At 44.4% G+C, this 23,573-nt stretch overlaps 2 protein-coding genes across 2 annotated transcripts; both read left to right on the top strand.

Annotated features, from left to right (window-relative positions):
- Positions 1–59: 59 nt before the first annotated feature.
- spata13 (spermatogenesis associated 13) lies at positions 60–15,540 on the top strand. The gene is made up of 13 exons (XM_041961231.1): positions 60–504; positions 5,629–7,173; positions 8,901–9,359; positions 10,514–10,658; positions 10,848–10,975; positions 11,259–11,438; positions 11,942–12,121; positions 12,334–12,513; positions 13,210–13,442; positions 13,980–14,109; positions 14,256–14,631; positions 14,783–14,857; positions 14,986–15,540. The coding sequence occupies exons 1-13, from the start codon at positions 496–498 to the stop codon at positions 15,165–15,167; spliced, it is 3,822 nt and encodes a 1,273-aa protein (XP_041817165.1). The 5' UTR covers positions 60–495; the 3' UTR covers positions 15,168–15,540.
- Positions 15,541–16,057: 517 nt separating this feature from the next.
- tmprss7 (transmembrane serine protease 7) lies at positions 16,058–23,181 on the top strand. Its single transcript, XM_041961513.1, has 18 exons — positions 16,058–16,129; positions 17,352–17,556; positions 17,647–17,777; positions 17,880–17,947; positions 18,095–18,288; positions 18,364–18,396; positions 18,486–18,714; positions 18,875–18,999; positions 19,158–19,270; positions 19,378–19,484; positions 19,746–19,882; positions 20,155–20,262; positions 20,397–20,504; positions 20,597–20,713; positions 21,567–21,762; positions 22,175–22,443; positions 22,758–22,876; positions 22,992–23,181. The coding sequence occupies exons 1-18, from the start codon at positions 16,058–16,060 to the stop codon at positions 23,151–23,153; spliced, it is 2,493 nt and encodes an 830-aa protein (XP_041817447.1). The 3' UTR covers positions 23,154–23,181.
- The last annotated feature ends 392 nt before the right edge of the window (positions 23,182–23,573 follow it).

Here is a 23,573-nt window from a genome sequence, read left to right as displayed (position 1 = left end):
TGCAACAAGTGCATTGATGATGCTCGGCAGCTCACTCCTTCAAGAAAGACCTCTTTTAATTGGAATCAGCAGCGAAACTATGAGCTTTTCTCGAGCAACTTCCGCAGATATCAGATGAGTCAGAGTTTACTTTGTACACTTGTTTGACCATTACCAGGTTTTGCCGGTCGGTGAAAGCGAAATTAGAAATTAAACCGCAGAGCCTGCGCAATCTAGAAGAAGTTTGTCAGCGAGCTCGCGAGCTAGCTCAAGTTGCTAGCCCGGTGTGTTTAAAGAAGTCAGCCAGCCGTTTGTCTCAAAATGCTGCGGGGTGACTAGTTAGCAGGAGCGGCGCACTTGTCGTGGTTTTTCTACCCGACATGTTTCTGCTAGAGGACTGGGAGATCGAGGCAGGCGGCCGTTGGACCTCAGTGAAAACCAGGCTCACCATGGCTAAACAAAAACAGCTGCTCTGTTGATGAGAGGAAAAAAGTCAGGAGGACAACATCAGCGATTATGAGCACGGTGAGCAAAAGATTTTGTTGTTTCCTAGTAACTGCGCAACGACTGCTAATTTAATTCACAGCCAAGTGATAAAAAACTGCTTTAAATTATTGATATTACTCGTGGATCTCGTTACAGTTGCATTGATTTTTCCCTCTTGTGTTCTTGGTTGAAATGGGACCAGAGGGGGTTATTGTAGTGCATTACAGCCGTGGTTGTTATAGTGATGTGGGAGATGCCAGGCTGTGCAGGGAGCTGGCGAAGGAGGGGTAGGGGGGCCACCGACTACAAAGAGCTTTATGGCCAAAGAAAGTTAATTAATGCAGAAATAAATAAGCAGTTTGGCCCCGAGTTCTTTATGAGCTTAGAGAAGTGCTCAGTATAATCCCCTTTTGTAGCTCCTTGTTTTCAGATCCTACTTCATTCTTATAGCAGGTACTGCTAACACAGCTACACTTATTGTAGGAGTCATCATAATCTGTTTTCTTGGCTCGCCACCTCAGTAGTAGGGCTGAACTGTGTAGATCAGTCATTGCTAAAGGTCACCTTTGCTTTATAGAGGATATAAGAAATCATTTTTACAACAGGACTAAACAACTACAATATAATTTTACACCAGGCCACTCTCCTTTTTTTCACACATGTAATTCTGCCTCATGAGTGCTGTGTGTCTGCAGTTTATAAACTTATTCTGCATTATTTTCCTTCTTTTTGCACGTCATCCCTTAGAGCAAAGAAGTTAGTTTAACGAGCCATTTTCAGTGCTGTGACTCAGCCACATTTGCATCAAGGATATACTGTGTTCATTATTTAAAAAAAAAAAATCCATTCAAGTTTGAAAACTGATGGGAACCAATGTTTATGAGTCTCAGATCGCTATATAATATTAGTGGATTAGCTCTTGAGAACCTTTTTGTTTCCATGGTTTTTGAATGTTGATGGAGCAGCCTTTTGATTCTTGTTGCACTGCTGTCAGGTTACACTGTTGACTGTTGACAACAAGGCTCAGTGGTGTTTTGTCCTCTCTAAGCCTTGTGCACTGTGTGGTGTTAGATTTCTGCCTGTCTGTCTCTATGACAGATCACAGCAGATCAAGTGAGTGAGTCGCTGCCCGTGTGAGAGTGGTGACACTCCCTGGTTTGGCCTCTACCTGTACTTCCCACGCTGTATAGAAAGGGCTGTGACGTCTCCCAATCCCCATCCTCCTGCCAGATCAAAAAATGAGGAACTAGGTCATGACCAAATATGAGACTTTTACCAGGAAATTGAACCAGTAGTGTGTGTGTGGTCACCTGATCCAACGGGACATGCTGTCCATTTCAAAACGATGTGACCCCAAAAGAGGTGACGTCTTTCTTATGGATGCTTTTGGTGGAATTTCGGTCTATGTGACCCTGATTTAACCCTTAAAATATAGAGTGCACACTGCCCAAGTAGGTGGGCTGTTTACAAGCTTTGGGTGTCACTCTCAGTCAGTGCTGAATAGCCTGGTTGTCTCCCTGATTAGGCTATCGTGTGTAGATGAAACCAGTCCTAAACACAGACTGGTAAAGCTCTGCTAATCAGATTATTACTGGGATGGAAGAGAAATAGGTTATACACACACAAACATACACACTCGCACTCCCACATACTGCTCCCTCACAAAGTAGATTTTTTTTTCTTGCTGACACTTTTAATCTTTGCCCGGAAACAAATTAGATCAACTAACAAGCGTCAAAGCTAAAAAGATTTTGATATGCATTCAAATGTATGGTTCTGAATACTGTGAAGTGTTTCATAATCTAGCAGTTTATACAACCACAAACCTGAAGTAATTAATTCACCTGAAAGTCGGAATACAGTGAACTTTTTCTCCAGTGTTGAACATATGTTCAGATTAAGTTTCACAGAACCCTAGTTACGCACGCTGATTTAGCTAATCAGTCAATCTGTTCTTTAAAACACTGTGTGGTGTTGTTTTGGGACGTCTTAGAAGCACATCTTCCTCACAGCTTTGCATTTATTGAGACAAATAGACTGCCAGTAAACTGACAGCTTACGAAGGAATGGTGCTGTTGCTCCAGGGTGGTTGTGTCTGTCTCAGAGTTAAGCCAGAGAACAGAAAAACTTACTTTCCCTTGATACTCCCTGTCTGTTGGTCGTACAGTTTAATGCTGAGTTCATTTTGGCCTAATGAGCTTTATCCTAGCCTTAGGCAGGACATACCTCTGCAGAGGTGAACTATGGGTAGGAGGTCACTTATCACTATGCATTTATAACTCCTTACATAACCTCCTGGGTTTTCTAGCCAAACAGCAAGGGAGTCAATGATTTAAATGCCTTCCTCCCTCCTCAGCTCTGTGCACGCAGGCGTGTAGTGTACTCACACACACATGCACATGGACTTGTTGCACTATGAGAAAGCATACTCTAACTAATTGTGCTTGTGTTTTTGGAGTGCATGCTTTAAGCCCTTGTATACATGTTTATGTATCTGGGTGCGTGTTCATCCTCGTCTCTGGGAGTCTAATCTGAGGCTGTCTCCAGCTGGCTGCCATGTGTGGGGGGGGGGGGGACTCCTCCCTGAGCTCTTAATTAACTCTGGACCAGGGCCCCAGAGCGCCACTCCCATCCACAGTTGAGCAGGAAGAAGCCAGAGAGCAACAGTGATCCTGGTGCAGGAAGAGCAAAGATAATATAGAAAAGTTCCAGATAGTATAAGTGATTTGCATTCACAGACAGCAGAGCGTGATAATAACATAAATGTAAGTAATATTTGTCTTGCAATATGCATAGCTGTGTGGATGTAGTAGATGCTTTTTTGCATTTATAAATTTTATTTCTGTAGTTTATTTTTATGTCAATTCAGAAAATATTGAGGAAAAGAAACGTTTTATCTTGACTTTTGAGATAAAGTGCATCATTATATCTATTATGACCATTTCAATAGGGAAAAACTGCGTACCGTGCACATCAAAGCTAACATTGTCATTGAGATGGATGCATTCAGTCTAAAAATACAAGGAGGCTCATAAATTACAGTTAAAAGTCACATAAACGTGCTGTAGAGTACCTGGAGCATAAAATATATTGCATTGAAGCTGTTGATGTTTTAAATCTCTGTTATCTTTTTGTGAAATACCATATTCACCACCTGCATCAGCTTGGTTCTGGCTAACAGCACTGCCAAGTATTAGTAGACACCAACTGGCCTGTGACAGTTGGCGCCAAGTTTAGGGAGAAGGCAGAAAGGTGTTGAAGGATAGCTCAGTTGGTAGAATAGCTGATAGCATGCTGTGAGTATTCAAAACAAAAACAAGCTACTCGAGCTGTAGGAATTCCTTTCCTATCTCCTATCTTTCCGCTTAGAAAATAGATGGAATAATTGATCCCATCTATTTTTCCAGTTGCTGGTCAGTGCGATTCCTTTGTGGCCGAGGAGGAGGAAAGTACAAGAAGACAATTCAGCATAGCTTTGAAAGCAGCACATTGTTCACGAGGGGTGTTTACTGTCTGTCAGCAGCGGTGCTTGGCAGCGGTGGCTCTGTGTTTACATAAGCGTTCAGTGTGATGGAGCGAGCTGGTTGAAGTGACGGCAGATTCCACAGAGAGTTTGAATGAGAAAGCCCATCTGCTGCTGAACACGCGTGAGGATGGGAGGTATGGGAGCGTTCCAGGATCCCTGCAACTACCCGCATGCGTTCATAGCAGTCAGTTGAAGCAACGCTGCCTTCAAAGCTTAAAAAAATGCCTTCAGTTTGTGTCACGACTGATCGATGGGTTGACTGATCGAATAGGTGGCTGTTTGTGTTTTTAAGACACAGTTTTCCTACAAGAAATGTAAAGCAATCAGCAGTAATGTGAATATGGTAGCACTTTATTTTAACACCCCTCCATTTAGCTTTTAGAAGCAGAATATAAACAAAAATAGATAAAGGATGATAATATAGTAAAACAATCAAACTGCACATTATATTGTGCTATAAACAATTTGTATTGTACTTGTATATGAAAAATAGAATAAACTTTAATAAAACCTTTAAGAATATGAAAGATATTTTTGCTGTGTTTTATAATCCTAAAATGTGTAGTCATTATTGTAAATATACTGTTGTCTCTATAGCTGTAGACATTTTATAGGTAAAACTTTGCTATTGTGTTGTTGTTTTAGAATATTTGTAAGTCAGTTGCCAGGTATAAAAGATGATGTGTCATTACGAAGCCTTTCAAACACCCATAAAAACAGATGAATGCAGTCATGAGATGGACCTGAAACAGACAGGAGGCCTTTTTCACAGAAGATATTTTCAGATGTCACAGTAGGAACAGCACAGACATAAATAATAAAATGAATGTTGGCTGAATTCCATTAGCTGCTGCACTGTCAGGATGCTGGTGTGGTGCATGCTGGATCACTGTCACACTGTCATGGCTAACTGAGGCACTTGAATAGAGCAGAGCCATCATTAATGGTATTAGCAATGTGCTGTAACTACTATGCCAAGCTAAATATACCCTGGGAAAAAACGTTTTGGTAGGAATCCTGTATAGGCAAACAATGAGCATTAGGATATTTGGGGATTATTTATTATTAAAATGTATTAGAATAAAGAGTTGAACTATGTCACTGATTTGACCACACAGCCCTCCCCCTCACCATCACCCCATCATCTACCTAATCTGGAGAAAACCAGGCAATTTATTACATTAATCACAATGGATTAGCAAGTTTCATTGCTTAGTCACGCTCACAAAGCCCCACTTCAAAGGCTGCGCTGCATTAGCCACTGCCCTGACTCACACACACACACACACACTCACATAAAGCTGAACTTAGCACAACACCACCCCAACCTGGGCCTCAGCTCTCCTTGGACATTGAAATACAGCACCAAGGACAAATGCATGTAGTGTTCCCTCAGTGCAAGGTGTCTCTCTACTCTGGACCCTCTGCACTCTGGAGCATATTCATCTTTTTGTTTACCTGAGTCTCTTTATTCTCTGATAAATTCACCTGTCTTTCTCGTTACCTGAAGCTGTTTGATCTGCTTTTTATGATCAGCAAATTTAATTTTTTCATAGCAACCTTTGAATAGGACCATTCATTGATTCACAATGCACCTTGCAAATATCCCTAAAATGAGTCTCTGTTTGGTTTTGCAGGCAGAACAGAAGGACAGGGTCTTGTCCACAAGCGAAGACCCTCTCCCGTGCCTCCACAACTCTAAAGCTGACCCGCTGATCCGAAGCCGACCCCTCAGTGATATATACCCATTCCACAGTCGTGCTGACAGAAGTGCAGTCCCCTATCTGCTTTCTGGATGTGGCGCCCAAGTGCAGCCGATGACTGCAGGTCCTGATGAGAACAGATTGAATGGCATCAACTCCTCTTCCTGGTCCAACCCGGTTATAGATCAGCCTGAGGGAAAGCCTTACTCCTCAAGAATTATGAAGCTTTTTTCTAACTCAAAGAAGGGCCCTGTCCCTGCTCACTGTCCAACCACTGACGGTTCCACCTCAACCCACAGCAACAGTGGCCCCCAGTCCTGGTCAGGACTTTCAGGACTGGGTGTTGTGGACTCCTTTAAGAAGCTCCGCTCCTCTGTGCTCCAGGGTATACAGAGTAAAGGGGCCATCATCAACGATGGAGAGCATGTTACTTCATCTAATCAGGAAGTGGCTAATGGCACCATTGTGGCCAACAGTGACCCTGGTCTAGATGATGAAATAAATCATTTCAATGTTGCAGAGGGACACAGTTGTTCTAATGGAAATTTTATTGCACAAAAGGTGGCTGTGATGAGCCAGTGTGGATCAGATATTGAGGACTACGATGATGAGGAAAATGATGAAGGAGATGGTCTCACACGCAACACGCGGTTTTCCAGGAGTATCAGGAGAGCGTACGGAGCAGGACGCATTTCTTTACTTGACGCAGGGAATGGAAGACTTGCGGGAAGAACCACAAATCAACCTAAGGATGGTCAGAAACCAGAGCAGACGTCCAAGGCGAATGCCCAAACAGAGAACATGAATGGGAACACAAATGTGAAGGTGCTGAGAAGACTGAGCAAAAGTGCAGAAAACCTTCATATATTTAAGGCACCTTTCAGACGCAAAGCCCCATCTCCAGGACCTCCTTCTCCTAAAGAAGGCCCCCAGAGGACTATGTCAAACGGGACACCAAGCATCCAGAGGACAGCCAGCGCTTCCTCAGTGGACCTCCGAGGCAACAGGAAGAGCCCTGTGAAGCCCAAAGGCCCAATGCTTAAGCTAGTCGGCAGCATGACTGACCTGACTGTCCGACGCAGACGGAGTCCTTCCCCCAGCCCCACCTCTCCATCTCTCATGTCACCCCTGAGCCGTCTCCACGACGACTACTCCCGCCGCGTGCCTTGCCTAACAACCAACGAGCGGCAGCGCCGGCCCTCACCCGTTAGAGCCCGGGTCCTGTCTGTCGGACACACCCCCCTGGTTCACCCACAGCCTGAATGCCATGCCAGCCCACAGCAGCACCAGGTCCTCATCAGCCCGGTTTCTGTGGAGCCCCCAGAGAGAACAGGACTGACTTCACCTGGTATCTCTGCTCATTATGATTCGCTGACTGTTGCCACAACAAGTGCAGCAGAATGCGATTCATTGCCACTCAGCCAAGAAGAGCCTTCACAACCGCAAGAACAGACTGAGGTCAGCATGCAACCAAACGAGGTAAGGGAGTAAGATCGTGTGCATGAAGCTCACGGGGTCTGATGTGAAATAATTAAATTGTCTTGTTTCTGTTTGCAGTCAGTATTGCTTTACCTGTTTCTCCCTGGTTATTGACACAGGAAGATGTAGATATTCAAAAAAATGCAGAGCATGTGTAAAACCCTACTGATGACATCAAGCTAGGGTGTTATCTTTATGCAGCTGGTCTGTTTGATGACAAAGCTTTTCACTGCTTCCAGATGGATAAAATGTACTGCAGCTAAAAGACAAGAAGCCTGCAAAATGTGTCACACTATCACACATTAGCAGCAGCTGGGTCACTGATTTAGAAACATGGGATTGGAAATCATTAGATTACAGGCTTTCTGTGAGGTTTCAAAGAGGAAGGAAGCACTGAAAGACAAAGGAAATAATCTACAACAGCATTATCATTAATGGGTGCCAATCTTGCAGTTGGCATTGACCCTTGTCTTGGGGAATGAATCATCACTTTTCTGGACTGATCTTTGAATCTGGCATGATTCTAACCCACTGAGATAAGTTCTCATGTCAGTGTTATGCTTGTCAGTATGGAGCTAAAATAGCTGGCGTGCTAAAAAAAAAACTAGCTCTGTGTGTCCAGAGTCCCCTTCAGTGTCAAATAATGACAGGCGTAACCATTCTTCACCGTCGTCTTCCTGTCAGTTGTGTTTGATGTACTGACTTCTGCTGTAGCAAGGTCACATGCTGAAGCCAACTGTTCTGTGCTACCAGGCACACTGAAGGAGCAGACAGAGTTAATGATTAGGCTTTGTTTATGATTAGCGGCCCTTGCGCAAAAATGGCTCCATAGTCCTGTTGCTGTGGGAGGGTAGGCAGCTATGAGCGAGTACGTCCCTTGCCTCACGTCTCCCCCTCCAGCTGAAGCTCAGTGGCTCAAAGTCCAGCACCATGAACACTGGGCCTGAGACAGCCAGCAGCACCACCAGGTAGACAGGATCATAAACACGGTAATAGTGCATTGTGTTTTTGTCTCAGACCAGGATTTTGCCTTTGAAGATGGACCGGAAAAATCTAATTTGTTTACTTTAGATGTCAAGTGTCTTTTACTGGCCTAAAAAAATTAAAATAGAGACTTGGACTCAGGCCAGTCTGCAGTTGTGTGTGTTTCACAATGGTGCTAGTCCACTGTGTGCCTTTCCAGTGTATATGCCGAGGACCAGACCCAGATCGAGAAAACCAAGAGGTGAGGTTTGATATCGCTGACTGACTAACAGACTTCGAGCAACCATTTCCAAATGAGCAACCTTTAGCCAATATTTGACCGTTGAGTATGCAGTACCTGCTGACATACATGAAGTATGATAACATTTCATTGTGGAATATTTCAGTTGCAGTTCTTGTTTGAACTTGATAAGCGTAGGAGTTTATTGTGTTCAATATGTGGAGTCAATCACATTGTCAGCTTGAATACTTTCACAAGATAATAAAGTTTCTCACGAGAATCCTGATGAAGTTCACTGAAATAGTTTCACACTGATTCTTCTGGTTCTTCCTTGAAATCTAACCAAGATCGTAGCTTCTGGTTGGAGCTTTTATGACTCGTACCGTTTTGCTCTGTTTCTGATTAACAAGTGTTCTTCCCAGCAGACATCATGTTCTTCATCTCTGTACATTGCAGGTCATTGAACAGAGGAAATTAATACATCATCCTTAATGAGTTTTGAAATTTTTCCACTGATCTCTAGGTGACATCAGACCAACAAGGGCAAGAAGCACTGCTCCAAACAGAAGATGTCTCTCCAGCAAGCAGCAGCACCCCTCCCATCTCGCCGACATGCTCCTCAGAGTCACCCACATCACCCACAGATGCATCCCCAGCTTCTTCCACAGAAACCTCCTCCATCAAGCCCAGACGAAGGAGTGGGCGCCCGAGACCTCGGCCCATCTCTGACTACGGGCAGCTTATTTCCAGGAAGCTCTCCATTCCAGAGGAAGGGGCAGAACTGCGTGCTGAAGAAAGGACAGCAAATGCATCACTGCATAAAGACTGCAGTGGTGATGACGCATGTGGGAATGGAGAGAGCCTTGAGAGCTTCGGCATAAACAGAGACGTTCAGGCCGGGAGGCAGCGGCCAGTCTCAGTGATAGGATTTGGGGATATTTTCTCTCCTGATGCTGAGGAGAAGGACGACCGCCTTCCTTCTGTAAGATTTTAAAGTTACAGTTTAAACCTACAAGAAGCATACAAAAAACAAATTAAATGCTATCTATCTAATCTACTGTGTATAAACTGGAAATATGGATGTATGCAGTCAGGTGTTGAATGAAATTTGTGGTTATAAGTATGTTTAAACTCAACTCAAACTTGTTCCTGTGGTAAAAATGCTATAGATACTCCACATTTTTCCTGCCAACATTAGCCCTGTAAGTGGTAATTTATACGTAAGGCTTTTACGTCTCTACTCTGCACTCTCCACTTCCTGCTGCAAAAAAAAAAAAAATTCTGATCACTTACAATTATAGAAAGTGAGGTGGGAAAATGGGGACAGATGCAAAGCAGTTCCTGATTATACACAAGTTTCCCTCTAAGTATGTTTGCTTTTTAATGTTTAAACTAAGTACTGATAAATTCTGAATTAATAAAAGAGAAAGTACTGAGCTCGATTTAAACTGTACAAAAAAATAAGTAGCAGAGTGGCCCTTTAGCTCTGGAGTTTAATACACCAAATCATGAACCAGCATTATTCCCAGTTTGAAGCAGACCGGGTAATTTTTGTTGCATTTCTCTATCCCTCATTTCCTGTTCTCTCTTTATACTGTCTGTAGTAAAGACTCAAAATACCCCCAAAAATGAAAAACCGAAGCAAGATAAATATCAAGCAAGAAGCAAGATAAACACCATCAAAATAATTAATCAAGGTCTTGGTGATGATTGTTATCTGGCAAGTAGAGCGGCAATGATTAGCTGATTAATCAATTAGTCGATCGAAAGAAAATTAATCATCAACTATTTTGAAAATCAGCTAATCGTTTCAGTAATTTTTCAAGCAAAAATGTCAAACATTTTCTGGTTCCAGCTTCTTTTGTATCCTGTAAGGATTTAGTGCTTCACCTTGTCATGTATGATAAGAAAAGAAGACCTTTTGGAATTTTTTGACATGTTACAGACTAATCGAGCAATCGTTAAATTAATCGTCAGATTCATCGATAATGACAATATTCTTTAGTTGCAGCCCTATTGTCGTGAAGTTGTGGCCTTTATTTCTGTGTGACATTGGGTCATCAGGAAGGTGGTGAAAGCCAGAGAAAGCGAGCTCTACCTAAACCCCAGGATGTTTCTTCTTGCCCTTTTCTGCAGCCCCTGTCTCGGCCTCCCATCCCCTCCCACCAGGTGCCCCCCTACAGAGCAGTGTCAGCCAGGTTTCGCCCCTCCACCCTCTCCCAGAGCACCCCCATCGGCCTGGACCGCGTTGGACGGCGTAGGCTCCATAGAGTGCTCAGCGGTGAGAGCTGGGGTTGTTGCTGATCTCATATTTTAAGTGTGTGGGAAAGCAGAGTCTGGGAATGTCAATAAGTGTGTTGGAGGAAATTGTTGGCGTGGAGCCGGGTGTGGGTTTGCCTGCATCTGTGGCTTGTTTACTGGATGGTTTAAATGCCGTCAGACCGTCTTCAGCTCTGCTCATATGTTGCAGATGGCGTGTCCGAATGCGGGGCAACACTTGATGACAGCGTGAGTGAGGAGGAGGAGGGCAGCTTCGATGAGCTCACTGATGTCACGCCCTACCTCCAGCCAGGGGTGGAGCTCTCCGTGCTCAACGAGGTGAGGATGAGGGGGGAAGCTTGTCACGTTGCAGCACTCACATCTTCTCCAAGAATGTGTATTGAAATTATGATGCAACATGCATCTAGTTGTAAGCATGCCTTGTGAACAACAACCATGTGAGAATGTTTTCATGTGAGTGTTTTCAAGATGTTTGGCTACAGTTGAGCAGAACAGACAACCATTGCAGTGTCCTCAAGTCTGGACATAATCTTATATGTTAGACATGGGCTTAGGCAGCATGTAATTGTATCTTTATCTTATCTGTGTGTGTGCTACTCAGTGGATAAGCTCTGGCCACACGGTGTATGCTGAGGCTCTCTGGGACCATGTGACCATGGAGGAGCAGGAGCTGGCCTTCAAAGCTGGGGATGTTATCCGTGTACTGGAGGCCTCACATAAGGACTGGTGGTGGGGCAGGGGGCCTGACAAGGAGGCCTGGTTCCCCTCCAGCTTTGTGAGGGTAAGTGGACTTCCTGACCTACGTGTCAGACGCATGTTTGCTCTCCAGCAGCACATAAAAGACTTGTAAACTGGCTTAGCTCCAAACAAACCTCACCAGCGCTCTTAACAGTGTGTGTGGAAGTGTTCAAACCTCAGAGGTTCAGCTGGTTTCTGTGGTGACTAGAGCTGATTGACAGATGAGTCTTAATTAGGCAGGCTGTGGTAACCATGGTGAGGTTAGTTGATTGGCGGATAGGCATCTGCTGTGTAATTGCTTGTAGCTGAATGAATGTTCTCCATTTATGTTGTTTTACTTTTGATCTGGACATTTTATTTACTTTGATTAAATCACAAGGATGTGTTGAGGATCATATTTGATTTATTAGCTTGATAGTGTGGAGAAATAAAATACTTGGGCTCATTATGTTTTGGAAATCCTGACTTGAAGGTAGCTTTTAGCAAAGAGGCTTATTTGAACACTGCTCAGAAGGCCCCGTTGTGTGTGCGGCGGATGTGTTTCAGGTGCGAGTGAACCAGGAGGACTCGGGTGCAGAAAGTGTGGAGAGCGTAGCGGACCAGGAAGATCCAACTCCCAGGGACACACACAGCGCTCAGCACAAGGAGCAGATGAGAACCAATGTTGTTCAGGAAATCATGAATACTGAACGCATCTACATCAAGCACCTAAGGGACATCTGTGAGGTACAGGCCTTAACATTTAACCCCATTATGTCCTTTTCTTTAATCTATTGAGCAGGTCTACATTCTAACTTTTGTAATAACATATTTAGAATAAGCTTCATTTGCGTTTCAGAAATGACTTAACTATCTGGCACCTCCTTTTGGCCAGTGTTTGAACTGCTTTCCTACCTTCTGTCAGTGTTGTGAGCATGCTGGCTTTGTGTAACTTTCAGGGTTACATCCGTCAGTGCCGTAAACACCCAGACATGTTCACCGAGCTGCAGTTGAAGACCATCTTCAGCAACATAGAGGACATCTACAGGTTTCAGAGGCAGTTTCTCAGAGACCTGGAGAAGAAATACAACAAAGACCAACCACATCTCAGTGAAATAGGCTCTTGTTTTCTTTTACAGGTACTGACTACACCCAAAACATGCTCTAACTCACTTAATCACAAGTTTACATGTACATAATATAATTTTTTTGCCCTTATTCCCAAAAAGACAACATTCCTATTAAGCTGTTCATGTGATTAATGAAAATGAATATTCCAGTAATATTCCTGTTTACATGCACCTGAACATGCTCCAAATAATGTACACAGCCTCCATCTTTTGTTCATTCAACCACAGTCTTGAGAAGGTTGACGTTGTCGATATCCGTCTTTCATAATGTTTAAAAGTAGGTGTACCAGATATGTGGGTTTTTCTTTTGTGCATCTCTACCTGCAGCGTGCAAACTGTTGGCTAGGCAACACACAGAACTGACCGTAAACGGGCAACAGGCCGTGTGTCACAAACTGTGGTGAAAACCCCAAATTGAGCCGAATATTCTGAATGTGCTGTGTACATGTCAAAAGAAATGCTCCTAAAACATCAGTCAACATCTGTCTTAATCAGGTCCATGTCCATTCAGAATAAGGCCTAATTCGGAGAATCCAACCTGAATATGCTATTTGCATTACCATCTAAATTTAGGAATCTTGTCATATTGGGAATAATGGTGAGTAACAGTATTAATGTGCATGTAAACGTACCCTGTGTAGCTCGTTAATTTACCTGATTCAGTAGCTCCAAATTTTAATGAAATGTCTCTTTTCTTTTCCGAAGGGAGAGGGCTTCTCTATCTACTCTGACTACTGTAACACTCATCCAGCAGCCTGCGCTGAGCTGCAGCGCCTCATGAAGTCGGGCAAATACAAGCATTTCTTTGAGGCCTGCCGGCTCCTCCAGCAGATGATCGACATTTCCATCGCAGGTTTCTTGCTCACGCCCGTCCAGAAGATCTGTAAATACCCGCTGCAGCTGGGAGAACTGCTCAAGTACACCCCCAAAGACCACAGGTACTTCTGGGGAAATTCATTACGTCTTATACTACTTGTAAGAATTGTACACTATTTACAGCCTATACACTCTAATATACAGCATATTGGCCATAAGCGATCTACTTGTCTCTATCCACTGATGCTTGTTGCTATGGATACTCTATATAGCCACATCCTATACCAGTTAATCACATAATGAGGATAGTTTGACTTGATGATGCTGTTGTCTTTGTAGCATTACTTTAAGTTGTCTGTACAATGAAAACTATAAGCAAGAAGCTTCAGGAATATTTACAGTATCTATATAGTTGCATCAGCTGACCTTAAGCAATTCAATAACCCTCAATTGTCCATTCATTCATTAGCTCATCTGGAGTTACAGTTTTCTGCATAATGTTCAGAGTAAAGTCCCCTCTGTCACCTCAGATAAAGAATTCATGGTGGTCCCAGTGGTTTGGTCACTTGCTTGTTCAGTACTTACTGTAAATGCCTTTCTATCATTTTAATGTCTAAGGTGGACCCTGTGCTCATTGCTCCTCTGCTGATTTATTGCAGTGACTACAGTGGAGTGAGCAAAGCCTATGAGGCTATGAAGAATGTGGCCAGTCTGATAAACGAGAGGAAGAGACGGCTGGAGAGTGTTGACACCATCGCTCACTGGCAGGTGGCCATTCTGCACTGGGAGGTGATGACAGCTAATCAATATTCTTCCAGTTTTTACTCTGATTATTGATTAGAAGTACCTTTATGTTTTGCCAGCCTCATGTAAAGAATATTAGATATATTGGATAAGTGTATTGACTCTGTAGCTATGCTAACATGTTGCTGCAGGGATCCGACGTGCTGGAGCGCAGCTCAGAGCTGATCCACTCTGGTGAGCTGACTCGAATCGTCCGACAAGGCAAAATGCAACAGCGCAGCTTCTTCCTGTTTGACCACCAGTTGGTCTTCTGTAAAAAAGACGTCCTGCGTAGGGACCTGCTCCACTACCGTGGTCGGCTGGATATGGACCAGACCGAAGTGGTGGACGTGCCCGACGGGCGGGACCTAGACCTGGGCCTGACCCTGAGGAATGCTCTACGCCTGCGCAACTCCTCCACCCTGGAGCTTGTGTGTGTGCTGTGCTGCAGGAAGGCCCAGGACAAGCAGAGGTGGTTACAGGCCTTTGCCAAGGAGAGATACAGAGTCAAGGAAGACCAAGAGATGGGTGAGTCGTGCAGAATTCCTCCCATTCATGACACAGAACAGCTACTGTGGGTAGATGTCAAAAAGGTGAACAGGGTAAAAAGATTGTTGGAAGAAGGGAGTGGTCAGAAATATTTTGACCTGAAGGTGTATTTGTGTGTGTTTGTTGGCAGGAATGGAAATCAGTGAAGCGCAAAGAAAACAGGCCATTGTTAACGCCAGAAGAGCCAAACAGGGGAAGAGCAAAAGTAAGGAAATATTTTGCTTCATACCTTTCAGCCAGTTTAATCTCATGTTTAGCTTTTGATTTTCATTCGCAACTTTGATTTTTTTTTTGTTTGTTTGTTTGTTGTTGTTTTGCTTGTTCACCTTTTAGCCATTGGTTACTCTGGTTCTGTCCCACCACACCACCAAAACCTGCACCCACTTCACCAGCGTCACATCACCATTCCAACCAGCGTGCCTCAGCAGCAGGTCTTTTCACTGGCCGAGCCCCCAAAACGAAAGCCTTATCACCTGTTGTACAGCATCACCCGCAACGCCTTTTTCAGGAAATGAGGCTTTTGCTCCCTGACCCCCCCCCCCCGTGCATGTTCACAGCACGCCCAAACCGTCCGGAAGACTCAAAGAACACTTTATTTTTTCCTGCCTGTGAATGTACCATCAAGTTCTGTTTTTGTGCCTCATGTGTCTTTCTCAGTGTGTCCGTTCTGTCTTGTCGCATGTTGACATTCAGTGCCTAAAATTTGGAAAGGGGCATGACAAAAGTGTTAAAATACTGACTCTGTCCATTTTGTTGGTGTGTTAAAGATGCTGCTCACTCAAAGAGACCCCCACTCCTTTGTCTTATTAATTCCAGCCGAAAGATGTTTTTTATGTTCATGACAACGATGTATGTTCTGCTTTTACGTTTTAGTTTATTTCACGAAGGCTGGACCCTTTTTTTTTTTTTTTGCTGCAAGTCTGTCAACTCTGAGCACAGAACATTCAGAGTATAAAGTAACTGACACATTCACCGTCCCTGTTAACGCTGTAAATAAAACTCTTGTACAAACATGCCTAAGCAGAATGTCACTCTAAAATCATTGTTTGCTTATGTAGCTTAACCACTTCCACCACTTGTTTCTTCTAATTGTGGAGCAAATCCAGCTGATCGGTTCATGTGAATTTAATAGAAATTAATGAATGAAACATTAGCCATAGGACTGGAGGAGGTGCGTTTCCATCAGCGAGCTCCCAGTTTCTCCACCTCTCGCCTGTGCTGAAGGATCTGGTTTCACACACCTGTCGATCGTGCATCCAGGCAGCGCACTGTGTGACTCCACACAGTTTGTTTGTCTGCTGCTGTTTTTCATAAGGCAGTTTTTGTTCTGAAGGACAAAGAGAATGGATCTTATAAACCGGGAATCAGGAATTAGATGATAGAGGCCTGAAGGGATGCCTGTGTCATGGGCACAGAGCGCGAGGAGAACGAGCAGACGAGCGGAGACGATGATGCCTCTCAACAGGACGCTGCCAGTGTGAGTAAAGATATATCCTTACCATAGTGTTATTTTTCTAGAGGCATCATGACTAAAACTACAGTATTTTAATCCTTCTGTCACATTTTAATCAGACTGTTTCTCCAGATTAAACTCTGAGGGTTTGAGTTTACACATCAGAACCTTTAAGCCACATCTTTTGACATGTTGCTTGATTAAATACGTCTAAAGTAGATTAAACATCAGCTTTTTCTCTCCTGTGGGAGTCCATATCCTGCTAACTTGTGATGGATGAAGTGCCGCTTGCGCACAGTATGGGATGACACTGAATGAATAATATATGTGCATTGGGTAACTCAATGAGCGCCGAGCGCTGCATCTGATGGAGTTACTGTCAGGCATTTCCCTCCACAAGCTAAAGTGACCAGTAATGGAGCATCAATACCAGTAGACACAAATATTAGTGGCAGCTCAGCAGCTACATGTTTTGTTTAACTTGAACTGATTTTCTTTCAGTGCGTGCTGTGACATATATTAAAACGCCTGCTCACGCAAGTCTCTCTGCATTTGGGATTAAGCAGCATGCTGTTCAGCCTACTGTAATGTAAACTGGCTGGTCTGGATGATGTACAGTGATAAGCGATGAATGGCAGCGGCAGGGTTGTGCCCTCCTGATTTAACCCAGTGTGTAATTTAACCTTCTTAAGGTCCTTGTGCCCCTTTTGTCCCGATCTTGTCCACTGAATCCTGCAGGCTCTAACACACTTGGTGAGGGATCTACAGTATCAAGACTAGGACTGAGCAATTAATCAAACTATTATCAAAATTGCAATGTGGTTAAGTGCGATATCCAAATTGCAGGAGCTGCAATTCTTTGATGAAAGTAAAATGTCACAACATTGCATTATAAATGAATTGTGCTGCAGAGATGCCTGGCCGACAAATCACATTCTGCAGACACACGGGACCATGCTTTTTTACAGACCCCAGCAAAAACCACACATATCTTTTCTGTTTTCACTGAGAATGAAATACAAAAATCGCCATTTCCACTCAAATCATAACTCATATTACAATTGCAATATGTGCACTAATCAGAAGACTTGTTTGTGCTTTTCACGTCATTTCAGCATCATTAACCACATGCCTATTTGAATCCACACAGATTGGAGTGACAACCTGAAAGGCCAAGTAAAATTTACTGCTACCACGGTGGCACTCTGCATTAGAGTATGAATGTGACCCCTCCCCCTTTCTGTAGATTGCAGATGTGTCTGTGGAGGTGGCCACAGTTGACCACACTCTGCACAAGCTCTGCAGGATGTACAGGAAGACTAGACGGAAGCCCAAGGGGCTCAAAAGGCTGTGGGCCCACGTGTTGAACACTCCGCACCTTGCCATCATCATCACAGCGGTGGTGTTTGTGGTGGTGGTCATCATGTGGTCTCTGCTGTGGGTCTTCATATGTAAGTGAAAGGATTCTCATACTTCAATCCCACAAGAATGAATAAATCAAGATCTTTAACTGCACTCAGATTTAGACTCGATGTCCTTAGTCCGCAGGGAAAGCAACAGTGGAGCGTATTTTGCGGGGATGTTCCGTGTTGCCAATGTGGAGTTTATCCCAGAGTACCGCCAGGAAGAGTCCCACGAGTTTGTATCCATGGCAAACAAAATTCAACATGTTGTATGTATCAATGCAGCCCTGTTATTTGCATGATTCGTGGTTGCTGCTGAACATGAGATCTGAGAAGGTCTTGCTGTTAATTGCTAGTGTCTGCTGATGTAGGTGAGCAATGTGTACAAGATGTCCCCCGTGGCCAGACTCTACAAACAAGCTGTCATTTCAGACCTCAGGTACAGTGGGCCAGTTAGTCGTCATCATGGAGCAAAAAAGCTGATATTTATTATTTAGTTTGTCCCTCTGAGTCCAGTTTCAAGCACGACTGACCAACACGTCCTTTCTCTCAAAGGTCTAATGTAAACTCTGTTCTCCCCACCCAGTAACAACAACAAGGGCGGTGTGCTGGTTCATTTCTGGATGGTGTTTGTGGTGCCTCGAATAAAGAGCCCAGCAGTGTGTGAGGAGTGTGTAGGAGCTATTTTAAGAGACTCGGTCCACACCAGCATGAAGAACAGGTCCTCTGTGGGCTACCTGCTGGGTCTCCCAGTGGATATAGACTCCATCCTCGTCAATGGTGCGTCAGTGTGTTTACACGTGCATCTGAAGTGTGTTTATCAATGCAGAGATTGATTATTGTGTCTTCCTGCAGCTGTTCAGAGATCAGATTTTACATCAGGAGCAGGTAGGTGATTATAATTAAGTTAGCTGGAACTGAAGTTGCAGTGTATGTTGTATTGTGTGTCTATGAGGGTGTTTTTTCTCCCCTCCCAGGTTCACAGTGTGTAGATAAGCTGTATGCCAACCTTCTGGGGGCGAGGGTCCCTTTAAATATCTTCCCGTCATGGGGCGGCGTGAGTTGCCACGTCAAACTCACCGCTGTGCCCGGCTCTCTGATCCGACTGACCGTCACCTCGTTCCTCATTGAGCCCAGCGACTGCGTGAGTGATGCCCTGACCGTGTACGATGCTCTGCTGCCCATGAGAGGGCGTATTCTGCACAGGTGAGTCTGCAGCTTCCACTCCACAGCTGATTTCTCTGGGTCAGTAGCCTGCAAGACAGTGTTATGTTTTTCCACATATTAACAGCTGCAAGTGTTTCAAAGTGCTTCTTGCCATAAAGCTTCTAAAATGTTGCGTATGCTAAAGTGCATCTCTGTGCAGGCTGTGTGAACCAGTGTCCAGCTCCTTCTCCCTGGTGTCTACCTCTAATGTCATGTTGCTCACCTTCAGAATGACTAATGGCAACAAGAGCTTCAGAGGACACTTTGAAGCCATTGCTGAGGAAAGTATGACATGTCAACCTGATTATTTTATATACCAGTGGTTCCCAGCCTTTTAGTCCTCCTGTATGTCACATGTATGTGTGACCTCCCCTCATAGATGTAGTATGTCCAGGATGAGGGCGTGAAAGTATAATCCTGAAGACTGTCTCTGTCTCTCCCAGTGTGTATGTCTCAAATTGAGACCCAGTTAGACCCTGACGTCACTGGTCAGCTCTACAGCCCCTTCCACCCCAGCCTGCTGCCCCCAAGGTGCTCCTGCACCTGGAGGTTTGAGGTAGTGCGCACACACACACACAACTTATGAAGCTGTGGGTGTGTTTTTCTTAATTGGTCACTTAAAATAGCTTTTTATTAACTGATTCTGTTTCTACTGTATTCTAGACCCCTAACAGTGCGTTGGGAGTTGCTCTGCAGTTTCAGAACTATGTACTGAAACCAAAGGACACGAAGAGCTGTGACCACGGCTGGTGGAAGGTCAATGAAATCATGTATGTGTGTAGAGCTACATGCATATGCTATCAGTTTAAAGGCAAAAGTGAACTCTAAATAAACAATTTCATATGATTTTGTCCATTTTTAAATATCAAGAATCATAGATAATGTCGCCCCAAGCTAGAATGAATCATCTTATCAAATGGTGGCTACAATATTTAGGAGTTATTTTTACAGCACATTCAATTGTGCATGTACTCATTCATCCCACAACAACATCCTGTGACGGTTCGTTAATGGTTCCCTTCCTTCCACAGTTTCTGTGGCAGCTACGTTGGACACGACACAGTGTTTCGGATCGCTGACCACAGCCCAGAGGTGGAGTTTCGCTGCAGCTCACGTAACTCTGCTCAGCCTTTTCAGGCGTCTCACAGCAGCTACAATATCAGCCAACGTAAGCAGTGAGGGGTCCGGAGCGTGACTCATTACAACGGCCAGGATGCACTGTAGGAACTGACAGAACATAGGTGTTTCATTGTGGTCCAGCGTGGATATGAGTCAATGACTTTGTTTTGAAGAGGATTCCAAAAAATGACAAAATACTTTATAGAGAGAAAACACTGGAACAATGCATAAATACGTTGTACTTTTGCCACTTAAGCTTCTGTGTCACTGAGAGGAAAATAAACTTTTCTTTATGCACTTTACCACTCATGTGTGCACCAGCCTGTCCAGAGAGCCACTTCCTGTGCTCTACGGGACTGTGCGTGGAGAAGAGTCGACGCTGTGACGGCCTGGACGACTGCCAGGATGAGAGCGACGAGGTCTTCTGCTGTAAGTCATTTCACGAGTTACATAATATTGGTTGTTAAAAAAAGGAGTGTGACATTTGATTACTTTAGTGCCCTGCCCTTTTTTCCGCCTGAGGAGCCAGTCATGCATTGGAAAAATGTTGCATATCTTCACAGCGAGGCCAACAAAGAACTGTGGTGGCAACAGTCCTCTGCATCCTTTGTTTGTGTGCAATGGAGAGACAGACTGCACCAATGGAATAGATGAGAATAACTGCACTCAGGGTATGAATTCTTACATACTTTTTTTGTGCAGTATGTATGGCCTTTCACCCTTGAATCACTCATAATTGTAGTGTGTTCTTTGTGTTTGTCAGAAACAACCTGCTCTGCAATCAGGTATAAGTGCAAGAGTGGCTCCTGCATCCTGAAGAAGAACGCAAAGTGCGATGGTGTTCATGACTGTCAGGATGGCAGTGATGAGGCAGAATGTGGTGAGCACTGTAACATCATATTCCAACAAAAAATATGTTAAAGTTTGGAACAAAGATGCTGTTTCCGCTACCTTTTAATCATCACCTTAACTGTCTTTCTCACGACCATCAAATTGTTGGACGCATGTCTTCAAGTTGTTGTTCATTAAAGACCATTTCAGTGATTTAACTCCAGCTAATCCACAATTACTCATGTTTGGTTTCACCCGAATTGTTTCTTAACGAAGCATTTGGTACATAGTCATTATTCTACCACTCCACTGCCAGATCCTTTATGTGGCCTCATGAGAAAGTTGTTGTTATTTTCTAATCCACTGGGCGGTGAGCACCAAACCTGCTGACCTGCAGCACTGAGGTGACCCAGCTGTAATAGTTTTCTCTGTTTGCTGTTATTTTATCATGACGGGGTCTGAAGGTGATGGGAACAGGCTTGTCTTTGATCGCTCACTGATACTGGGCATACTGTACTGCACACACGTCAAAGCTCTACTTTAATAAGATAGCAGCAGGCCTGTCTGTCACGGTGATGACTCAGCATGTCAGCGGTTAGTGTAAGTGTACAGGCACACACTCAAACTGTAAACTCACACTGATACAGGCACACCATGTATATATGAATCTCTAATAGATCAATAAACTGCACATAATAATAATAAAATCACCTAAGGATACTCTTTTGTTAGAGTATGACAGTATGTAGTATACTACATGTGTCCATATGTACTGCACACCCATCCAAGCCTTTTTGAACACGCACACACACACACAAGGTCTGAGCTCATTAACAATAAAACCAAAGTTTAGTGTAATATAACCAACATAAGAACAGAATCCGTCACTGTGTGCTCCTCAGCCTGCGGTCGTCCCTCCTTGGTGAAGAAGGTGGATTCGTCTGCAGGGCCTGAACGTGTCGTGGGTGGAGATAACTCTGCGGAGGGGGAGTGGCCGTGGCAGGTCAGCCTCCACTTCTCTGGTAACCTGTACTGTGGCGCCTCTGTCCTCTCCTCTGATTGGCTCATCTCAGCAGCACACTGCTTCAGCAAGGAAAGGTGAGTTTTTGCTGAAAATGTGATAACCTGTATCTGATCATCTCATTAAATAGTGACAAAATTAAAACATATAAAATAAGGAGAATGCAATAATTACTTTTTTTATATTACTAGTAATTCATATTTTTACCTCATAAGGTCAATATTCTTAAACCTTAAATAACAGTCACCAGGTGATAATGTATGTAAATCATTTGGAAATTTTGTATTAACAGTTGTATCACATATCAGCCTGTTTGTAGGACATTTAATCATATAACAAGTCAGGTATTATCAGATGAAAGGCCTCTGGCTAATTGTATTGATTGTATGAACAGCCTTACTGTACACATCAGTTAAATCAGGTTTATTAAATACTATATAATCTGCAACACCTTCTGTGCCTCTGGCCTCTGACCTCTGACTCTCCCAGGCTGTCCGACCCACGTTACTGGAGCGCCCACCTCGGCATGCTGACACAGGGCAGTGCCAGGCACGTGGCGGACATCCAGCGAATCGTGGTGCACGAGTATTACAACGCGTACACGTTCGACTACGACATTGCCCTGCTGCAGCTGAAGAAGCCCTGGCCTCCCTCCCTCAGCCCGCTGGTCCAGCCTGTGTGCCTGCCAGCACCCTCACACACTGTCACCGACAGCCACCGCTGCTGGGTCACCGGGTGGGGATACCGCTCCGAGGAGGGTGAGCAATGCCTTGGATAGAGCTCAGTGACTTTTGTACCTTAAGGATCGGGGGGTTGTCTCACATGGCTGGTGTTTACATGCAGCCATCTTAAGGCACAGTTGTAATACAGTAAGTAATTAAAAACAAAATGTTATATAAAGGATTTAGAAAGGACGGTGATACATCAGAGGGTTTCTCCTGTGCTGCCATGATGGAGCTGTATGCTTCATCTGGGAAGAGCATCTTTAGCTACTGCTTAAGTCAGTCTAAAGCCCCAAACATGTGAATATGTCTGTCAGCTGCATGATCTATGTCCGCATCTTGCATCTCAGTGCTGCAGAAAGCAGAGGTGTCCCTACTGAGCCAGACTGAGTGCAAGAAGAGCTACGGACCTGTCTCACCACGCATGCTGTGCGCCGGGGTCCCCTCTGGAGAGCGGGATGCCTGCAGGGTGAGCTCACATCTGACTGAATCGCCTGCGTTCAGCTTTATTCTGACGAGGGCGAAGCATTAAAAGTCGGCTGATGCTTTTTTTTTTTAACCACCTGTGCTTCTTTGTGTCTCAGGGCGATTCAGGGGGGCCTCTGTCCTGTCAGGCACCGGGAGGGGGTCGCTGGTTCCTGATCGGCATCGTCAGCTGGGGGGCGGGCTGTGGCAGACCAAACCTGCCTGGGGTCTACACCAGGGTCAACAAGTTCACCTCCTGGATCTACAGCCATATCAGCTGACATGATATCTTATTCATGTTTAAATGTCCTGTCACTGGCACCAAATAATAAAAGATCAATCAGATACAGTGTGCTGAGTGTTTCCTAGTTTACTGATTCATGGTTCAGTTAGGCCTGGAAAGATTTTAGTTCTCTTTAAGTATCTTAGCTGCATTCTTCCCTCAACCTCTGAGACTGAACCTGTCCCAGCCTCACAATGGACAGGTTTGGTGCCAGATCTCTGTAATTGCGTGTTCTGTCTTGCTTTGCGCCCCTGTGGAGCATCCGAGCACACAGCAGCCAGGCTCCAATTGTCGGCTAATACTTCGCACACGTTCCCCTCATGCGCCCTTTTCTCCCTCTCAGCTTTACTCTCGCATACACAGCGAGCAAGTTTGCCCACAATATCTGTCGCACGGATGGTTGTGCGGATTGTTACCC

The sequence above is a fragment of the Chelmon rostratus genome, chromosome 20 (genome assembly GCF_017976325.1).
Source record: "Chelmon rostratus isolate fCheRos1 chromosome 20, fCheRos1.pri, whole genome shotgun sequence".
In the NCBI taxonomy this organism is placed as follows: domain Eukaryota; kingdom Metazoa; phylum Chordata; class Actinopteri; order Chaetodontiformes; family Chaetodontidae; genus Chelmon; species Chelmon rostratus.
The sequence above is the reverse complement of the archived record's forward strand: the minus strand, read 5'-3'. Positions and strand labels throughout refer to the sequence as shown.